This window comes from Babylonia areolata, chromosome 21 (assembly GCF_041734735.1).
Source record: "Babylonia areolata isolate BAREFJ2019XMU chromosome 21, ASM4173473v1, whole genome shotgun sequence".
NCBI lineage: Eukaryota > Metazoa > Mollusca > Gastropoda > Neogastropoda > Buccinidae > Babylonia > Babylonia areolata.
Genome location: NC_134896.1, coordinates 39,708,770 through 39,730,306, shown reverse-complemented (window position 1 = coordinate 39,730,306; position 21,537 = coordinate 39,708,770). Strand labels below are relative to the sequence as shown.

Sequence of the window (21,537 nt, the reverse complement as noted above, 5' to 3'; positions counted from 1 at the left end):
AATGTGTGGGTTTTTTTTTGTTTTTTGACTCACTTGTGTAAACAAAGTGAGTCTATGTTTTAACCCGGTGTTCGGTTGTCTGTGTCTGTGTGTCCGTGGTAAACTTTAACATTGACATTTTCTCTGCAAATACTTTGTCAGTTGACACCAAATTAGGCATAAAAATAGGAAAAATTCAGTTCTTTCCAGTCATCTTGTTTAAAACAATATTGCACCTCTGGGATGGGCACCAAAAAAAAAAAAAAAAAAAAAAAAATGAAGCCTAATTATATGCAAACTGCATTTACTGTTATATTTCTATTTTTTGTATTCTCTAAACTTGGCACTTTGATCTGATATTCTGACCCAACAACAAGAGCAGTCATTATTATCATTTTTTGTTCAAACAGGAACTTCTTTTGCTAAGCATGGAAGTTTTATTTATTTTGCAAACGTTTTGGTGCAGATAGTAAAAAAGGGAAATTACTCTGTAATTAATGCTAGGGGACATAATTCGCTTTAAACTGACCTTTCTCATCTTAAACATTACATTTTGAAATTATACACAATACATAAAAAGCTTGGATTTTTTTTTTGAGTGTATCACAAGTGAGTCTTGAAGGCCTTGCCTCTCTTGTTTTTTTTTTTGTTGTTGTTGTTGTGGTTCCTTATCTTTTAGTATATATTTGTTTGCTGATATTGTTAATTCATTTTTTCGTTCTCCTCACAGCTCGCAGCTGGACAAACAAAACACGTACATACGGTCGGTCCAAGGCCGGAACTAAGGGACGCTGATTTGATTAGATTAAATGAAGAGCGGTGTTGGCGGACAGCTTGGGACTCTTTTTCCCCCTGAACAGCTGTTGGCCATTGTTTTCACGCCTCAGTCATGTCAGGAACCTCGGTGTTGTCCTTGACAATACACTGTCCATGCAAAAATTTATCAGTCAGACATGTCAGTCCTGCTACTGTCAACTGCGACGCATCAGTACCGTCCGGAAATATCTGTCCACTGACGCAACATCTAGACTTGTCGTTTCTCTCATTCTCTCTCGCTTTGACTACTGTAACTCTCTATTGTCTGGTCTGCCTGCTTCATCCATTCAGCCCCTTCAGCGCATACAAAACTCTGCTGCCCGACTCGTCCTCAGAAAGAAAAGATCTGAGCACATCACTCCTCTTTTGCAACATCTCCACTGGCTCCCTATCTCACACCGAATAAAGTACAAGATCAGCACTCTATGTTATAGATGCATTCACAAAACTGCCCCTTCCTATCTCTGCGGCTGCCTTCACCTCTACACTCCATCTCGCTCACTACGATCGGCCTCGGATCCACTCTGTTCACGCATACCCAGATTCAAACACTCGACTATTGGCCGCCGTTTTTTCTCTGTTTCTGGACCTTGCGATTGGAATGAACTTCCTTTTTCGCTTCGTCAAGTCTCCACACTCAGCTCTTTCAAGTCTGGCCTTAAAACCCACCTCTTCCCAAAATAGCCTCCCTTGCCTGCCCTTCCTTGTCTTTAGTTTCTACAGTTTTAGAGTTATGCATGCGTGTGAATGACTGGTGCGAAAGCGCTTTGATTTGTCTCTGCACAAGATCCAGCGCTATATAAATACCATTATTATTATTATTATTATTATTATGTGGATTGGTCGGTCACACAGCCTGTTTGGTGGTGGGACCTGTTGCACAGATGGATGGCTACAGCGTAGTTGTCAGCAGTTTCCTTCTCTTTGTGTGTCTGTCTCTTTCTGTTTGTGTCTCTGTCTCTCTATCAGTCCGTCTGTCTGTCTGTGCCTGTCACTGTCAGTCTCTGTCTACATGTCTGTCTGTCTATCACTGTGTCTGTCTGTCTGTCTCTTGTACCTGTTCCATGGATGGTTGACTACAGCGAGTTGTCAGCATTTTCTTCTTTGTTTGTGTCTCTGTCTGTCTGTCTCTATGTCTGTCTGTGTCTCTGTCTCACTCTGTCCCCCATCCTCTCTCTCTCTTTCTATCTATTTCGGTCTCTGTCTGTCTGTCTATCTCTCTCTCTCCCTCTCACACACACACAGACCATGGGCGATCTTGTTCATCGTATACGTGCCGAACGTGCGTGTCCACGATCTGAATTATAGGAGAACAGTCATGTTTTTAGGTGGCACAGACAGCCTTTGGAGCGGGAAAAAAAGAAGAAGAAGAAGAAGAAGAAGAAAAAAAAAAAGCTGATAAAACTAAATTGTAATTGTTGAACGATGTGAAAATTTTGGTACAGTTGTGAGTTCTCAGTTATGAGAGATTTGGTGGGTTTTTTTTGAAAGCTAGTTCGACACGAGTCAAGTATCTCATTCTCTACCGCCGCCCCGCCCCCAACCCCATATTGTGTCTGTCTGTCTCTCACTGTTTCTCTTCCTTCCCCGTTTCTATTCCATTTCATCAGTAAAATTATCAGTAATTGTTTTACGTAAAATACGCGATATCTTTCAACATGTGCGCGCGCGCGATCGCGCATGTGTGTGTGTTTGAGAAAGAGAGAGAGAGAGAGAGAGAGAGAGAGAGAGAGAGAGAGAGAGAGAGAGAGAGAGAGAGAGAGAGAGAGAGAGAGAGAGAGAGAGAGAGAGCAAATAACTCTTTAATCTGGATCAGAAAAAAAAGACTTGGCCCCCCACCCCACCCCTCCCTCTTTTTTTTCCACGTCTCCTTTGTGCGCTACCTGTTCCTAGAGAGATTAACTCACTCAGTACGGCCAGTCCTCTCTTCTCCTCTACACAGACCCCTCGGATGTCCAGTGGGTGTCTGAATGACCCAACCTTTAGCTTCCGTCGTCAGAATTGTGGTATTCTTTGTCAACATTCACGTCTTCAGTATAAGAGCCTTCCGCTTGCAGTATTTTGATGATGGTAATTGGGGTGAAACGCTGTTAACGTCGTCTCTTTCGCCGTTCGTATGGAAAGAGTTAATGTTTCATTCCCAGCCTGACTTTTCAGGCTGGAATCGGTGAAAGCAGGAAAGGCAATCGTCTTTTGGTTGTGAACAAAAACTTTGAGAGAGGTCGCGGTTGCTGTGTTTTTGCTCTGCCTTTTGTTGTCCTGGTCTTCTCTCTTTCTCTCCTTCCGTGGGGCCGTGGCTCGACGGTCTGTCATTGCAATTAGGCTTGGCCGACTGCGGGGAGCACGGGCCGACCGCGGAGAGGGGGTGGGGGATTACTCCAGGTTGTTTGTTTTTTGGATCGAATGGTTGTGTGGATAACTCTTGCAAAAAAACAAAAGAAAGTGGTCTGCGTGAGGAAAAAAGTTTTAGTCGTCGAGCTTTTAACGCTACCTGACGGCGTAGCGGATAATTGGGAAAGATTAAACGAGACTTAACCTGTAAGTTGAAGTCTGATCGGAGTTATCTCTCTCCCCCCCCTCTTAACCCCCCCCCCCTTCCCCTCTTGTCTTGAACCATGTACATATATATCCCGACTTTCAGAATCAGGAAGAATGACAGGGTGGGTCTTTATTTGTCAAGACGAAGGGTGGGGCCGTTGTATTCTTTAAAGCTGCTTTCATAATAGGAACCAGCTGGAAGGGGGCTGTATGTGATTGTCATATTTGATAACGCTGTTTGGTGTCACGGTGGACAACTTACAGCTGGAAAAACAAAACAAACAAAAAACAAAAAAAAGGGGTGTCGGTGTGCGGTTGTTTTAATTGTCGAGTTTTGAACTCTGTTCTGGTCGTCTTAATTAAGGAAAGCATGGCATGACGAAGGGTCGTGACTCTCTCCTCCCATGCATGGACATGCGTCATCAAGAGTCCTTTTTTTTGGGGGGGGGGGGGGGGGGGGGGAGACAGGCTTTGGCTTTTACTGCGGTGTCAACGTGTGGTAGGTACACCGACATGCATTGTATTGTGGAAGAACCATGACTTGTCGTGATGGAAATATACCGTATTTATTATCTGGAATGTATTCCGACAGCAGTCTTCTCTCTCTCTCTCTCTCTCTCTCTCTCTCTCTCCACCCACCCACACGTACGTACGTACGCACTCCCCCTCCACGCCCCCCCCCCCCCGCATACACACATACACTGTTCATGAATAAAAGCATAACATAAGCGTTGTCATCTATGCTTACTCAAACGTCAGAAACGGTCAAGTTGGAATTGCTGTGTATGATTTATTATTATTATTATTACTATATATATTTTTTTTTTAAAGATCCCATTTTTTTGGTCGATATTTCAATATTTACCACCAGTAAAAAGAAAATGCTTTTTGCTGTTTGAGGCAAATGAAAAAGTCTGGTAACCCGTTTTGATGCTTGGTTTATTAGTTTGACAGGTGCGGACATGACTGATTCGAACTGTTGGTTCGAATTTCGGTCAGTCAGCCGGGGTTAATAATAATAATAATAATGGTACTTATATAGCGCTGAATCTTGTGCATAAACAAATCTAAGCGCTTTCGCACCAGTCATTCTCACGCACGCATAACTCTAAAACTGGAGAAATTAAAGACAAGGAAGAGGCAGGGAAGGGAGGCTATTTTGGGAAGAGGTGGGTTTTAAGGCCAGACTTGAAAGAGCTGAGTGTGGAGACTTGACGAAGCGAAAGAGGAAGTTCATTCCAGTTGCAAGGTCCAGAGACAGAGAAAGAACGGCGGCCAACAGTCGAGAGTTTGAATCTGGGTATGCGTAAGTGGAGTGGATCCGAAGCTGATCGTAGTGAGCGAGATGGAGTGTAGAGGTGAAGGCAGCCACATCGGTGATACAACCAATTGTTTGTTGTGGAAGGGTGTCCGACTTAGGTGTGGACATATTGGGTGTTCTCTTACGGACACAGAACGGCTGGTCACATATCTTCCAACCGTGTAATAGAATAGAATAGAATATGTTAGAGGGAATAGAATAGCAATGTTGGAGGGGGGTAGTACATAACAATCATACACAAACAGATACAGTAGAAATCAGTATACATACAAGTGCATATCAGTATAAAAACTTGTGCATACTCACACATGCACGCTCACACACACACACACACACACACACACACACACACACACACACACACACACACACACACACACGCACGAACGCACGCACGCACACACGCACGCGCGCGCGCGCGCGTTTGAACAGAAGCCGCATATTACATGTGGATGGGGCTGATGACTAGATCTTCAGTCAGATGGTTGTTGACTGCACCATTCTATTGATCATCAAGAGTCGTTCTTGCTCTTGGTCGCAGGGCAACTACAGAACACTCCGGGGAAGGGTTGGCTTGAGTACTGCCCCCCCCTCCCAGAACTATGGATATGTAAATATATATAGACGTATATATATACTATGCCAGAAGTGATCTTTGCTGCGTGCGCGGAACGTGCCCCGCGGTTGGCGGTGAATGGAGGGATTAGCGTGGATCAGTGGGCTGTGGGAACGTGGTCATTTTGCTGTTGTAGTCTGATTAACTCCTTGCTGTTGATGAACTTTCCCATGGTCCTTGCCGGGGCGTTGGTGTTGTTTGGTGGGGCTGAGCCTTCGGCCTGATCGTTTTTTTTTTTTTTTTTTTTTTTTTTTTTTTTTTTTTTTTTAACGAGGATTAATGTCTTTGTGAGTCTGTGTGTGTGTGTGTGTGTGTGTGTGTGTGTTTGTGAGAGCTCGTGCGCATTTGTACGTGTGTGTATGTATGTATGTGTGTGTGTTTGCCTGCTTAACCAGTCCACCATCCTCCCTACCCCAAAGTTCTGCCCCTCACGCCCTTCTTCAATGCTTGCACCAGGGGGCTAGGGGGGCAGGGGGTGGGAGGGGCTGGGGGGGGGGATGTGGACAAAAACAAACAAAAAAAACTTGAAAGTCACAATTCGACTCTGTTAGTCGCTGAATTGCTTCCATGAAGTGTAACACCACAGTTGGAGCAGTCCAGTAATCCTTTTCAACCAGCGCTTCCCCCCCCAAAAAAAATCCTCCTCCTTTCGATGAGAGTACTGTCACAGAGATTTGTACAGCGTCGGGGGAGGATTACAATGGCGCAAGTGTCTCCCAAACACTCGACACCTATGGCACTACACCGTTCAGGTCAGCGCTGCCCCCACTCCCTCCCCCCCCCTCCCAAGACTGCCTGCTGTGTGTGTGTGTGTGTGTGTGTGTGTGTGTGTGGCACAGACAGAAAAGGATCGTGGAGAGTGGGATATGAGAGCGGGATCGGAGTGTTGTTTACGACTTTTTGATCCTGGCGGGGTCCCGGGGCAATTCGATTCCCGGCTCGGGGAACGGTTAGCAGGTACCCGCTGCGCGGTTCTGCCCCTGTACAGAGAACATGCCGAGTCACGTGCCGATGTGGACAGGGGGTGGAGAGTCCGGGGAATAGTCAGTGGTTCTGTCGTTCTTAATCGCGCGTTTCTTTGCTCGGAAAGTTATTTAATAAGAGGCGGAAATGATTGAAGCTGGCAGAGTTGTTAAAGACACTCATCGGCCAATAGTTTCTGTGCTCGGAAAGTTATTTAATGATAAGAGGCGGAAATGAATGGTGGCAGAGTTGTTAAAGACACGCATTTGCCAATAGTTTCTGTGCTCGGAAAGTTATTTAATGATAAGAGGCGGAAATGAATGGTGGCAGAGTTGTTAAAGGCACGCATTTGCCAATAGTTTCTGTGCTCGGAAAGTTATTTAATGATAAGAGGCGGAAATGATTGAAGGTGGCAGAGTTGTTAAAGGCACGCATCGGCCAATAGTTTCTGTGCTCGGAAAGTTATTTAATGATAAGAGGCGGAAATGAATGAAGCTGGCAGAGTTGTTAAGACACTCATCGGCCAATAGTGTGCTCGGAAAGTTATTTAATGATAAGAGGCGGAAATGAATGAAGGTGGCAGAGTTGTTGAGACACTCATCGGCCAGTAGTTTCTGTGCTCGGAAAGTTATTTAATAAGAGGCGGAAATGAATGAAGGTGGCAGAGTTGTTAAGACACTCATCAGCCAATAGTTTCTGTGCTCGGAAAGTTATTTAATGATAAGAGGCGGAAATCTTCTTCTGCGTTCACTCGTATACACACGAGTGGGCTTTTACGTGTATGACTGTTTTTACCCCGCCATGTAGGCAGCCATACTCCGTTTTCGGGGGTGTGCATGCTGGGTATGTTCTTGTTTCCATAACCCACCGAACGCTGACATGGATTACAGGATCTTTAACGTGCGTATTTGATCTTCTGCTTGCATATACACACGAAGGGGGTTCAGGCGCTAGCAGGTCTGCACATATGTTGACCTGGGAGATCGGAAAAATCTCCACCCTTTACCCACCAGGCGCTGTCACCGTGATTCGAACCCGGGACCCTCAGATTGACAGTCCAACGCTTTAACCACTCGGCTATTGCGCCCGTCGAAGCGGAAATGAATGGTGGAAGAGTTGTTAAGACACTCACTGGAAATGAGACCAAGCGTCTGGTCATCCGGATGAGACGACTGGTCCCGTGTGCAGCACGCACCTGGTGCACTGAAAAAGGACCCATGGCAATGAAAGTGTTGTCTTCTGGCTTAATTATGTGGAAGAAATCCACTCTGATTGGTACACAAATATATATGCATGCACTCAAGGCCTGATAAAGCGCGGTGGGTTATGCTGCTGGTCAGGCATCTGCCTAGCAGATGCGGCGTTGCGTAAATGGATTTGTTTGTACGCAGTGACGCCTCCTTGAGAATCTGGAACTGGAAATACTTATCCTGAATAGTTTCTCAAGTCCAGATTATGCTTCACTCGGTCCCTAGCCCATGGCGCTTGTCAAAGTCAGCAAAGACCCAGTATACATGTATCTAATCGGGTCTTTGATGTCAGCGACTTTGCCATCAGGGTTGGTGGACTGATTCTTCTGTTAGTCGTACTGATTCGCGTTCAGTTTCGAAAGTGAGCCAGGCCCCATATTACCTCTAAATCCCTGCTTCCCATTTATACGTTGAGAAGAACGATACGACGCTATTGATTTCTTTGTACATCAGTTCCCGTCTCCATCCTAACTTCCCATTTGAAGGCTTAAAAGCACGAAGATAAATCTGTTGATCGATTTTTAATTGTTCTCGCTTCAACGGCGAATGTTTTCATATTTTATAGATCGATTTTGGAGTTGATTTTTTTTTTTTTTTTTTAAACCAGCCCATGCAAGTTTGGCGATTTATGGATTTTAGCTGACTACTCCATTGAAAGCGTAGCTAAATGGTTGAGTGTGGGTGTTTATGACGGTGATGTTGGGTGACTGCGTCATGAGGTGATAATTATTTCATTAGTGGTGGGTGGTGTTTGTGGACCAGCCGACTGCGAGTCCGCCTGGTGGCTGGCATCGTTGTTGTGAGAGGTCGCCTTTTGGGACCGAATGAAATTATGAGATACTTTTGATAAATAAAGCGTTAAAAGTCATGGTGTGTGTGTGTGTGTGTGCGCGTGCGCGCGTGTGTGTGTGCGTGCGCGCGTGTGCGTGTGTGTGGAAGTGAATTTATATACAAAATAAAACGGTGGTCGACCGAAGAAAGTCTGAAAAAGAAAAGGAAGTACTGATTATTTTGACTTATTGGAAAATGCTGACTAATTAACATTCACCAGCACTCCACCCAGGTCTTGGCGTTTTAGCATTTTAGTCGTTTCCGATTCCTTTCCTGTGTGAAACGAAGTTGTGAGTGTACTGTTAAGATGAACGGACTCCGAAATCGATCGATCAGCGAACGCTCGTCTGGTTGAAGGAACAGTATAATGATCAAACATTGGGCCCAGTCCCCGGCATGCGTGACTGGAAATGCCCAGTATTGATTTATCAGGGCCTGGCGTATAGCCGCTGTCTCGATACATTGATCCGCAGGTCTGACTGGTGTCGCCTTTGATGTGTGGCTGTCGACTGTTGATTACAGTGGTGTCCTAAATTGGTAGTGTTTCCTTATGTGGGTGTGACCGGTCTGACACGTTCTCTGTTTTCAGCGAAGTAACAGTGTTTGACTGTACTCTGTAGACATTTGTGATTGGGTCGTTTCTCTTCGTCATTTGGGTAGACTTTCACATTTGTTGTTAAGCCAAGCATCTTGCTGCTCAAGTTTAGAGGAAAAAGAAGTGGAGGAAAGTATTATTGATTAGACTGTGTAGCGTTCGTTGGCGTTATTCTTTTTAAATGAATTGTTTTTCATTATGTTATTTCTCTTTTTTGAATGTCTCATTTCTTTGAATTTCATTTCACTGAGTAAGGTATGGGATGTGTGTGTTTGTAAGTGGGCAAGGTTTTGTCAGTCAGTGATCTTGAGTTCTCGTTGAAATCAATGTCAGAGCGACTCCCACAGAAGGACGACAACGCGTAGTTTGGACAAGAGACGACAGTTTGCATCGACAAGTAGAAGGGGAGATCACTATCACTGAGTATCAGGAAGCATTGACTGTCGTCTGCTTTTACTTTAAGAAATGGAAGCGGCCCCATCATTTTGCGGTTTCGAATGGGTGATTTGATTTGGTTTAAAAACAAAAGGGTTAGTATTTACATTTTACTATGTTCTTGTTTTCATTGGTAAGGAGAGACTTCGCCAGATGTTTTATTTCCTGTCTTGGTGTTCATATTCCCCCCCCCCCCTCTTATTTACTGTTAGGAAGAACAGGCTTTGTTTTTCCAAACCTTTCCAAAGGTAGTGTTTTTGATTGAAACACACACACACACACACACACACACACACACACACACACACAGACGCACGCATACCGCAGGCCATTGATACAAAGCTGGAACTACAGCCAATGCCACCCACCACAAACAACTTACCACTTACATAACTCAGCTGTGATAAGTTTCCAGGAGGCTGCGCTCTGCCCTTTCAGCTATGAGGAAAAGAGACAGCAAACAAACCAGTGTCATTCAGTAAGCAAGCATGGTGTGCACATACACACAAAAATATAATGGTCACACACTTACACGCGTACGCACACAAACACCGACAAGTGTACATTGAGCGAGAGCGTGCACATACGCATACACAGACACACACGCGCGCGCGCGCGAACGCATATATATTTTAGATTGTATGCAAGACCATTCAGAATAATTCACAAAATCGTGAACGGAATAAACTCTCTCGCTCTCTCTCTCCCTCTCTCGCTCGCTCGCTCGCTCTCTGGGTCTGTCTGTCTCTTTTCTCTCTTACCTTCCCCTCTATTTCTGTCTCACACACAATCCCTGTCTCTGTCTCTGTCTGTCTGTTTGTCTGTCTGTCTCTCTCACAATCTCCCCCACCCCTCACACACACACACACACCTCACTTCCCCCATACATTCCCCGTTCTCGCCTGTCCTCTCACCTCGTTCCTTTATTCTGTACAAGAAGGTCGGTAAGTGTTGCGGTGGTGGTGGTGGTATCTATTGCTTTACGGGCCCTGTTGTGTGGTGCCTATCACCTGGCACAGTACAGCTGGCAGTGGTTAAGTAGTACTGACGGCATTCACTGTTGCTGTCGTAAACCTGGTCTTTGACTGAAGAGAAGGGGAAATGAATAGAAAGACAATAAAATTGTTCCCGTCTTGTCCGTCTCTGTCTCTGTCTGTCTGTCTGTCTGTCTCTGTCTCTGTCTCTCTGTATCTCTCTCAATGTGTGTGTGTGGTGTGTGTGTGTGTGTGTGTGTGTGTGTGTGTGAGGCTAGGATATGAGGTAGTGTGGGGGTAGATCGAGAAGGCGCGGGAGCGAATGCGAGAGTAATGCGCGAGTCAGTTAAGGTGATATTTTTGTTCCTAGTAACCAGCAGTATTCAGAGGTAGTTTACCCCCCTCCCCCCCCACCCCCCCGAAATGACGACGTTCACGACAGTAACAGTCGTCCCCCCACCCCTCCCCACCCCCCCCGAAATGACGACGTTCACGACAGTAACAGTCGTCCCCCCACCCCTCCCCACCCCCGGCCACCCCCACCGTTGTCTTTGCTTCCTCAGCTGTTCCAGAGTTATCCACACGTGGAAGGATAGGCATGGCAAATTGACAGGCAAAGGAGTGGAGGAGGGTGGGTGGGGCGGACAAACATTATTCGATCATGGCTCAGGGGACAAAAATTCGATCATAGCTTAACCTTCCACCTCCTTCCACTGTCTTTCTCTTCCCCTCCATTCCTGTGGTGGTAGTGGGGAGGGAAGGGGGTGGGTGGTTGATTTGGTTTGGCACGAGGCCAGCACGCGCAATCAGCCAATCAAGCGGAAGATCGCATTAGATCGAAATATAGCTATGACCGTACTGTATGAGGTATATATAACCCTTGCTGTTCGGGCCATATTCCACTTGAGGGCAGGAATCATACTGTCCAGGGTAGACTCATGGACCTCCACGGGGTAGCCGGACTAGCCAGATACTTGTTTTGTTGGTGGCGGAGGTGGTGGGAGGAAGGGGGAATGGGAGAGGAGGGGGAAGAAGGGGTGTGACATGGCAGTGGTACTGGCAGTATTAAAATATTCCCCACCACCTCGGGCCTTTGGCACACAATAGCGGTACGTAATCTAGGTTTATGGGCTGTGGGAATACAGTCATGAACGCAGGTTATGGGTATGCTTTTGTGTGTGGTGGTGTGGCGGAGTGGGTAGGCCCACAATGGGGTGTGATTTGGAGAGGCTCGGGTGGGAGGTTCCAGTTGACACCTTTTTTCAATCTTTTTCTTTCTACTGCACTCACCCGTGTGTACACATGCGCCAACAGTACACTCCCACAAATATGTATCCATTCATACGTACGTTCACGAAGGGAATGTTACGGGTTAGTGGACACTTTTAGTTATTGTTACACGTCCATTCATGTTCGACTCGCTGGTACATGCTCTACAAGTGTGGATGAATCCTCCCCCTCCGCACCACCCCCTATATGCCTGTGGACATTCTGTTTCTTCTGCCTCCCCTTCCCCTATTCCCTGTCCCCAGCCCCCCACAACCCCTCCTCCCGCAACCACTGCTCCCAATTGTTTCCCTTTGCAGATGTTTGACGTTAGTGACACACATAAGTATGCAGATTTGCATGCACACAAGCTGTGCCATCCTTAGATATATTCATGTGTTTAGCCTCGTGGCTTGGGGATGTGGTCCACATAATTTTATATTATTCGGCTTTGGGGTTGATTGCATGAACTGTCTTAGTAACTTTGGTAAGTGTTAAAAGTTTAAAGCCTGTGTTTATACCACAGAGGTAGGACAATTCTTTACAGTAAGCTAACTTTTTGGTGCTGGGATAGAACTTTCCTAAGTTTCTGTTAATTCCATACACTGATACAGGTTGGACAAATCTTTACACAAAGCAAACTTATCGGTGCTGGGATAACTTGTGCAGCCCAGCTTTGGTCTTGTACACAGTGGTGACTCTGTCACTGAGGATACTGATACTGGGTGTCTTTTGTGTGTAGCTTTGTCAGTCTGTGGTGAAGTTAGATGACTGCTGCCTTTGTTGCTTTGTTTATTTATATTGGTCTGTATACGTAAGTTGGTGATTTTCTTTCCTACACATTGTTTTGTTGTTTTGTTTGGGGTAGCTATTGCCATTTCATTTATTTATAACATGATTTTAGATGCTTTTATCTCTCTGCTGTGCGGTGTCTGTTTCTATGTCCTGGTGCCTTAAAAACTTTTGAAAGTATTTCATTTGTATGTCTTGTTCTTTTTAGTCATTCTGTGCCATTACCCTTGCCTGTCTCTTCTTGCTTTGTGTCTTCAGTCTTACTCAGTTACAGTGGTGTGTTTCTGGTCTTTTATTGCTACTGGTGTCCTGTCCATAGTTGTAGGGAAAAAAATGTGGAGGTGCACACATTCTCTTTTTCATCCTGTTGTGTGTCTCAGCGTCTGGTCATCGATCTTCGTGAATACAGCTTGACCTTCACCTCTCTTTTCTTTCTGCTCATCTGTTCTCTCCAGTCCTCTTTTGAACTGTTGCTCTTTCTCCCCTCCTCCTCCCCCCCCCCCCACACACAAACACACACTGACCGTCTTTGTGCATGTGTGTGTGTGTGTGTGCATTGATGTATGCATGTTGAGTGGGGGTTGAGGTGTTATATGTGTGTGTTTTGAGTGGTTACACTTTTTCGTGATTTTGTACCTGTTTCCTTTTTTTAAAAAAAAAAAAATTTTTTTTGAATTTAAATCTTTATTATATTTCTGTTTCTTTTCCATACCACATGTATTGTTGAATGTGCTTAGAGCCACAGTGTAAGTGCTATATATATATAAATTTATATTATCATTATTGTTATTATTATTACTATTGCTATTATTACTATTATAGAAGGGTAAACACAGTATCAGTGTTGATTGTTGTTGTTGTCATTACTATTCGTATTACCAGTATTATTGTTAGTATTATAATTATTGCTGCATCATCATCATCATCATCATCATTGTATAATGCGTGTCCTGTTGGTGTGTGTGAGCAGGAGGTGTTACAGCAGTTACTGATCTGGAAGCTGCCCAACATTCAGGCCATCTGTAGGGAACCTGACAGAGGTGAGTGAGTCAGCCTACACTTCCTTCCCTCTCTTCTCCAAGTCATAAAAGTATATTGCCCATTGTCATACAAGGAAATAAGCAATATACTAGAAAGAGACTTTTATAGGTGCTTGAATTCAAGTCTAAAACCTCATCAGTTGACTCTCTCAGACTTTGGTCCGATTCGCAGACCAATTCTGAGTTTAGCTCTCAGACTATTATCAAATTCATTACGGACCAAGTATTGTTCTAATGTCAAGTGCATATGCTTTAGTAACCTGACAACTGAGTATATAATTTTTCACTGTAGCTTGATGAAGCCTTTTGTACACGAAAGTGTGTCTTCACAAGTGACTGAGAACGTTGATGTTTTTGACTTTTTGCATTCATTATCAGTTGTTTCGCTTGTCAGTTTAATGACTTCTCTTTTACGAAGTCCTTTAAGTAATTTCCTGTAACTGTATTTAGAGGGTTTTTTTGTTTTTTGTTGGGGTTTTTGTTGTTGTTTTTTTCCAAATTTCACCCACATTTTTACCCTCATTTGCCCAGTTTCTCCCAACCCTCCATTCATCCACATCTCCCACCCCTTCTAACCGATAATACTCAGATGTATTCATAAATACTTTGACAAAATGTCTTCAATCACTGATATGTGTGACGGGACATTAAACAAAATTCCTCCTCCCCCTCCAAGTCAAGTCAGTCCCCAAGTCATTCAGATGAGACGATGAGCCAAGGTTCCATGTACTACAGCACACACTTAGCGCACGTAAAAGAACACATGAGAGCAGCAAAAGGGTTGTCCCTGGCAAAATTCTGTAGGAAAAAAAAAACCCACATTGACTGGAAAACAAATAAAATTGCAGGCAGAAAAAAAAAAGAAATAAAAAGAAGGGTGGTGCTCTCACTGTCTCAGTGCAGCGACGCGCTCTCCCTAGCCGCCGGAGAAATCTGTCGCGACGAAAGAGTAACACAACAATACAATACAATACAATACAATACAATACAATACAAGGTCTGGGTCTCTTTAAGGAGGAAGGTGTCAGAATGGTTAAGACACTTGTCTGCCAACACAGTGTTCATGTGAGTCTGGGTTCAAATCCTTGTCTCGCCCATACTCCCAAGTTTGATTTGAAAATTGCCTGATAAGCTGTCGGTGATTGTGTTAGGGCAGGTGGACTTCTGAGGTTCTGAATAATATACTGTAAACTACCTCTTTACACAAATTTCACCCTGAAGTTGGCATTCACTGGGTACTTTATTCACCCTTTGCAGGAGCTCATTCCCTTATTAGTTTCTCCATACAGTACTGACCGGGTGTTTTGCCATATGTCAAACAATTGATATCAAAGGGAAATCATTCAAAATTTTAAATGGATGTGTTTCTGTACTAAAGTTTACTCCGAGATGAGTGGCTAGGGATTGATGCCAGTGAAACAGTGCAGATGATAAGCCCAGCCAAAAAAAAAAAAAAAAAAAAAAGAAGCTGCTTGTGATTAATGCCAGTGAAACCATGCAGATGATGGGCCAGCAACAACAACAACAAAAGAAAGTACAGTTCAATGAAGTACAGGTCTCTCTGTATTACTACACGCTGTACACAAACTACAGAACAAAACAGAAACTGATGGGAACAAAACGGTGACTGACGGGTGTGTTGCAGACAACAGTTTTGGTGAAGTGCGGAAGACCCTTCTGTTGATCCTCGGCTGTGCGGTGCAGTGCGAACACAAGGAGACCATTGTCGAGAACATCAAACGCCTCGATCTCCACGTTCAGCATGCCATTGTGGAACACATCAAAGAGGTGGGTTGCCTCAGTCCATGTTTACATGTACTGACACGTGCGTGCACACACTCACACACAAGGTGATGTTTGCACCTACTTGCCTACTTTCTGTTTCTCCTAGACACACACTCGCACACTTGTGCACTCGCGCGCGCGTATACACACACACACACACACACACACACACTGTCTGTCTGTCTGTCTCTGTTTCTCTCTCTCTCTCTCTCTCTCTCTCTCTCTCTCTCTCTCTCTCTCTCTCTCTTCGAAATACTATACAGACCCATGTCATTTCAGGCTAAATTATGTTGTTGTCAACAAGAAATGATACAGTTCTTTTTAATTTAGCAATGCATATTTATGAAGCAAGCAAGAGGCTATGCACTGCAGTCTCTTAATATTCGTTTGCAGGCCTTACGTCTGTTAATTGTTACCTTTGTTAGTGAGAATCATGTTTTATGTTCTTTTGTATTAGCCCCTTCAGTATGGAACCATGGCCTAATCTGAATAAACATTCATGTTCATGTTCATGTTCTCTCTCTCTCTCTTTCTCTCTCACTCTCTCACACTCACTCATACACACTCTTTCCCTTCCTCTCTGTCACTGTGTGTGTGTGTGTGTGTGTGTGTGTGTATGGGTGTGGAGAGTGGGTGAAGGCTTGGATGTGGGGAGGGACTGGAGTGGGCTTTCACATGCTCTATTTAGCTGTAGTCTCAGTGTTGATGTCACACTCATACCAGTTAAAGATAAACATATCCATGCTTTCTTTCCCTCTCTTCCCGCCTTTCTCTCTTTCTCTTTCTGCCTGCTAATCTCATTCTCTCAATGTCTCACTCTACTTTTCTCTAAGCACATCTACCAAGATCCCTCTTATTAACCTGTTGGATTTAATCAGATGTCAGTATGAAATTATTGAACATAGCTCGTTAACTTATCAGCTTCAGTCAGTGAAGGGGAGTGGGGGGAACCAGTCTATAAGGCTTCTGCCTATCATGCATGGTGCAATGTCAGAGCTAACAATGAATGTTTGTTGTAAACACAGCAATACAAATCTATCAGTCATATTCAGAAAGCAACACAGCTAATGAGACACATCCAATTACACAGATGATGTACTGTGATGTACTTTGTAAGGAATCATACAACAGATGAACATATGAAATACTGTGATGTACTTTGAATGGAATCATACAACAGATGTTCAGATCAGGTACTGTGATGTACATTGTAAAGAATCATACAGTGGACGTCCCATAAGGCATTTAAAAGTGAAATAAGTCAAGCGAAGACCAGAGACGTGTTTCTTGATGGCAAGCACGCTTGAATTCTAGTGGTGGGAGAGCGAGTGGCTACGGCAAGGTCTACGTGTGCAATGGAACGAATGCGAAGCGGGAAGCAGATTTTATGCTTACCTCACAACAAAGTTGCTCTGAAAGCTTCATAGCCTTGACTTGCGAGATCCTAGTCACTCTTGCCGCGAGGTGGAAAAAAGAAATGCACCTTCGTAGCGTGTCTCACAAGAACTTGCTTTACTAGCGTGTAAGAAACGCGTCTCAGGAATAGAAACTGGAATCATCATAAGGATGCAAGCTGTGAAGTAAGTGACCGGTTCTGGGGTGACGCCCTAAGACAGGGTGGAACTTGTGGCTGCACCTTGGCTCTTGGCTGACAGCACCTTGACAGCTGAAAGCATGTTTGGGTTGCTGTTGCTTTTGCTAGTGGTCAATCGGTCCATGGCCTCTGAGAAATAAGGCCATGGTCTTTCCCTGGTCAGGGGGTGAACTGGTCATAAGGCTTGTGGACATCACTATTTCATCGTCATTGCTGTTATCGTCATTGTTAACACCACTACCACCACCACCACCACCACCATCAGCAAACTCACATAGTAATATTCATATAATTATACAATCAGTTTTGCTCCAACTTCAGGAAGATATTCAGTTGTAGTCACTCATGACAAACGTGATCATATTGAATGAAGTTTTCACCCATGAAAAGCCTGTAGTTTGAAATAATGGTAGTTCAACACTTTTTGTCAGCATGAATTGAAATTTGTGTGGTCGGCATACAATATATATAATCTCCCATCACAGATTAAAGAAAGTCCTGGGGGATTTTTAATATCTATCGTTTGTTATTAGCATGTCCAGGTTTACACAAGTTGGACTCAGTGTGTCAAGGTTTATAATGCCCAAAGAAGTTGTCAGAAGGAATGCCTATTTTTGAGTGTAAATGAACAAGTGGCATGGCAGGCAGTTGGTTCTGGGGATAGAATTGTATTGAGTTCCAGCATCCACAGCTGTGGGGGTCAGACCGATGCTGACCCTGTCAGTGTCCATGCCAGGGATGTATTGATGAGGGTGTGTGTGTGTGGGGGGGATGGGTGTTAGCATGGGAAATGCAGGCAGAGGAACATGTCACACAGTGCCAGGGACCAGTGAGTTATGTGCCCTGTGTCAATTACCTCCCCTGCCTGTCAAGGCCACTGTCAGTCCAGTCAGTCAGCCCGTGGTCAAGCCTCCAAATCGATCCATTTCCAGTCCTCAGTGTGCCGTGAACCCTGCCCCCTTCCTGGATTCTCTGTGCTGCTGATGAGAAAAGATCCCGGGTCAAATCAGCCCCAGGTCTTTTTGAAAATCTTTTTAGAAATTTAAATTTCATCAATGGGTGAGGCGCTTTCTTGAGAGATTTAGCGTGTGGTACAGGAGCATTAGACATTTAGAGTGATGTTGGTGAAACGACATTTTACATCACTCAGAGTTTAAAGCAGCTTTCCAGCATTAGAATGTGTTCTTTGTAAAAGATAAAAAAGAAACTGCTGATGGCAGCACACAAAAGGCAAAAATCTTGGATTTATAGTGAACCGAAAGTCATTGTGTCACAGTTTTTCATTTCTGACAGGAAGATTATTGTGACACGGTTTTTCATTTCTCTTGATAAAGTCCTTGTGACTTAGTCTTTAAAAAAAAAAAAATCACACTGGAAAGTCCTTGTACCTTAGTTTTTGATTTCTCACTGGAAAGTCCTTTTGACTTCGCTTTTATTTCTTCTTAGCTTTTCATTTCTCTTTGTAAAGGCCTTATGATGCAGTTGGTGTTGTTTTTTTCTCACTGGAAAGTCTTTGTGTCGTAGATTATTATTTCACTCTGAAATGTACTTGTGTTGTAGTTTTTCTTTTTTTCTGGGCCGGTGTATCTGTTGTTGGTTCACTGCTGTGATAAAAGAGGGTTTGAGGACCAGTGTGTATGGTTAAAAAGCCTGGCGTGATGAGAGAGGGCGGGACAGGAGGTGGGGGGGGGGGGGCATGTGTGCTGTACACCATCAACAGCATGTAAGGGTCATTTTCAGCTGAATTTATGTGTGTCTTAATGAATTAGTGAAGTTATGAATGAACAAACGTTCTTAAAAAAAAATGAAATCGTATCTTATAAAAAAGCATGTGCATCAAAAGCAAAACAAACATTGAAACAAGAAACATAACAAAACAAAATTATAGCGCTTGACACACAAAAAAGCATTGCAATAAAAATGAAAGAAACAAACAAAATAATCTGTGTGAACTCCTCATGTGGGAGGACTTCTGTCTATGATGTTCTGTGCTCCCATCCCTCCCTCCACACACACACACACACACACACACACACAAGCAGGCACTCTCACCCCCTCCACAGACACCCCACACCCTACTCTCATCCACCCCATCCCCTCCTTCCCCCCTCAATTGGAGGAGGAGGAGGAGGAGGGAGGGGTAATATTCAGCTTCCATTCCACCATCTCCTTCCAGCTTCAGCTCCATTCATCTGGCCTCACCCCTGTCCTGTCCTTTTGTGTTGGCAAGAAAAGGGGTGGGCTGAAGGGACAGTGGTTGCCAGCTGAGGCTTTGATAATGATCAGACCTGGTTTAGACCAGTTGCTTAGGTCAGTGAGAGAATAACTGTTGTGTGGTTTTTGGTATTGTTAGTGTGTCCGACCAAAAATTTGGAGAAAGTTGTTATATATGTGTGTGGTTATTTGCACGCACAGACATAGACACACACACACAGACACAGAGACACACAGACACAGACACACACAGACACACACACACAGACACACACACACACACACACAGACACAGACACACACACACACACACACACACACAGACACAGACACACACAGACACAGACACACACACAGACACACACACACAGACACACACACACACACACACACACACACACACACACACACACACACACACACACACACACACCAGTCAGTGAGAGAGGAACTGTGTGGTATTTACCTCTGCTCTTTTGGCACTATACATATATGCATGTGTGTGTGCACATTTACCTGCATGAGCACATACATATGTACATGCATGCATGCACACTGGTGCACACACATACACGCTCTCTCTCATTCACTCATACACACACACTCTTACTCACTCATGTACACCCCCTCACCACCCACCCCACACACTCAAACAAATAAAAAGACACACACAAAAAACACACAACACACGTACACACACGCACACATACACACACACCAGACACACACACACATTTTATTGCACTGCATTGTATAACTCTTCAGATAATTTCAGTGTGTGAAATTTGAACTCCTCCTCTTGCCCCCAAACCCCCACCCCCCTCCCCAGGGAGAGCATGCACGTCACCACAGACATGTAGTACCTTTTTTTGTTTTCTTACTTTCTTTCTTTCTTTCTTTTTCTGTTTCAAAGAACAATACAAAGACAACAGCACGCTCTGCACGCTATTACCACTGACAGATCTGTTGAACTGCCGTAAACTTCCTTGTAAGCACCCACCCTCTTTGCACAAAATTCATCCAAACGTTGGGGGTGGGTTTCTACTGGGTGCTTTACTTGTTATTGGGAGACTGTTCCCTTACTTAGTTTCACCATACAGTACTGGCTTGACGTTTATTAGATTCGTGAGAAGTCTCTTGTTAACCTGGTGATGTCAGAAGGAAATTGTTCAAATGTGTATTGGATGTTTCTTTACTACAGTCTCTTTTCTCTCTGTGTGCATGTGCATGCTGATTTCTGTGTGTATGTGAGAGAGATAAGAGAGTGTGTGTGTGTGAGAGAGAGGGAGAGAGAGAGAGAGAGAGAGAGAGTGTATGTGTGTGTGTATGAGAGAAAGAGAGAAGTTTGTCAGTGTGTGTATGAGAGAGAGAAAGAGAGAGAGAGAGAGAGAGAGTGTGTGTGTGTAATAGAGAGAGAGAAAGAGAGAAGTTTGTCAGTGTGTGTATGAGAGAGAGAAAGAGAGAGAAAGAGAGAGAGAGAGAGAGAGAGAGAGAGAGTGTGTGTGTGTAATAGAGAGAGAGAAAGAGAGAAGTTTGTCAGTGTGTGTATGAGAGAGAGAAAGAGAGAGAGAGAGAGAGAGTGTGTGTGTAATAGAGAGAGAGAGAGAGTGAGTGTGTGTGTGTGTGTATGAGAGAGAGAGCAAGCAAATCACCTGCTTCTGAAACAAGACACTGCATCATGGAAGAATGTCAATCTTCCACTTGGTTTTCAATGACACATTGACATTTCAGTCAGGCATTTTAATCATTATTTTTAAGTCTAAATCTGAACCGCTTTGTAAAGAAACACAATCACAAATGAGAAACTGAATTAACATCAGATCTTGATGAATATATTTTCTTTCTTCTTTTTTTCTTTCTTCTCAAAGTGGTGTGTGTTAGTTTACAAGGTATTTTACATGATGCACAGTTTTTAACCCTAAATGGGAGGTGGACATTAACCAGACACTGGCGTTTACACGATAGTTTACAGTAAATGCCACTGACAGTTCCATTGAACAGATGCCAGTCAGTGTCTTGTCATGCATGCATGTATGGCCACTGGGGAGGTGGTGTTGATGTGACTGTGAACAGTATGATTGTGCGAGAGTGGTGTCATTAGTCGAAAGAATGCCCGCAATGTCACTGTGTGCAGTCAGACATAAAATTGTGAGCCATTGTAGTGGCTGCCTATTAGTCTAGCTCTCTGAGTCAAGACATTGCTGAGAAGCAGGCCTTTGGACTGAGCTGACAGGCGTATATTAAGTACCACATGAAATATTTCTTCTCTCTTTTTTTTTTCTTTTTTCTTTTTGTTGTTGTTGTTTGGTGTCATGTACTGTACAATGCCAAACTGACGCAAACCAGGCCTTTCAGTTTGCAAACTAATGGGCCTAGTTGGTAACAGTTTGACATTGTAAGTATATTCAGTTAAACAAGGATTATAATACAAACTTTCCCAACCTCCCCTGCCAATCCCCTTTGTCTCCTCAAAACACCAGACCGCCCCCAAACACACACACACACACACCCTGTTCTCGTTCCTTTCC

The 21,537-nt window shown here is 44.1% G+C and overlaps 1 protein-coding gene across 1 annotated transcript in view; it reads left to right on the top strand.

Annotated features, from left to right (window-relative positions):
* LOC143296482 (uncharacterized) overlaps nucleotides 1-21,537 on the top strand; it is a 166,934-nt gene that overhangs the window by 78,257 nt on the left and 67,140 nt on the right. Inside the window, exons 4-5 of the mRNA XM_076608443.1 lie at nucleotides 13,347-13,416; nucleotides 15,062-15,204. Of these exons, the coding sequence (XP_076464558.1) occupies nucleotides 13,347-13,416; nucleotides 15,062-15,204 (213 nt within the window). The remainder of the gene's footprint in view (nucleotides 1-13,346; nucleotides 13,417-15,061; nucleotides 15,205-21,537) is intronic.